This window comes from Carlito syrichta, unplaced genomic scaffold, assembly GCF_000164805.1.
Source record: "Carlito syrichta isolate Samal-C Ts95f unplaced genomic scaffold, Tarsius_syrichta-2.0.1 Scaffold135577, whole genome shotgun sequence".
Classification (NCBI taxonomy): Eukaryota; Metazoa; Chordata; class Mammalia; order Primates; family Tarsiidae; genus Carlito; species Carlito syrichta.
In genome coordinates this window covers 5,699-6,272 of record NW_007079673.1, presented here as the reverse complement: position 1 = coordinate 6,272, position 574 = coordinate 5,699, and the positions used below count along the sequence as shown (strand labels likewise).

Genomic DNA, 574 nt, shown 5'->3' with positions numbered 1-574 from the left:
CGAATCGGCAGATGGAGAAGAGGTGGCAGCCGCGCTCGCAAGCGCTGATGAGGACAGCAATGTCATAGGGAGACTAGGAGGGGCCCTGGAGCCCCGCCTGGGGGAGGGGACACGAGGCTCAGGCAGGGGGAGGGGACACGGGGCTCAGGCGGGGGTATGGGGACTGGAGCATTCCCGGGAGGCAAGAGGAGGTTTGGTTTCCACCCCCCGACCTAGGGACGAGGTTGGGGGAGGCTGAGAACATGAGTGGGGGCTCAGCTCTGAGAAGGAGAGAAGGGAGGGCGCTTGAGCAGGGGATGGATGATAAAGGACACTGGTGGAGTCAGACGGGCTCCCTTAAGACTCTGGGGGGCGAGATTGAGAGGGATTCTCAGATCCCGGAAAGGAGGGGTCGCGCGAGGCGGAGGTTCTGTCACCCTCTGGATCAGGCTTGGGGGTGGTGATAGGAGTGACGCTGGCGTCTGGGGAGAGGGAAGAGGATGTGAACGAGGAGGCGCGGGGTGTGGAGGGAGGTGGGGGTTGGGAGCCCCAGGGTCCTCGCGCAGAAGAAAGCGGCGGAGCCCGGGAGGAGGCA

The 574-nt window shown here is 64.8% G+C and overlaps 1 protein-coding gene across 1 annotated transcript in view; it reads right to left on the bottom strand.

Moving 5' to 3' along the window:
* The window catches only part of TMEM59L (transmembrane protein 59 like), a gene marked incomplete at its 5' end in the record, with an annotated part of 4,162 nt that extends 4,065 nt beyond the window's left edge, over window positions 1-97 (bottom strand). The window contains 1 exon segment of the mRNA XM_021708212.1: window positions 1-97. This exon segment is cut by the window's left edge and continues 34 nt beyond it. Within this exon segment, the coding sequence (XP_021563887.1) occupies window positions 1-97 (97 nt within the window).
* Between the last annotated feature and the right edge of the window lie 477 nt (window positions 98-574).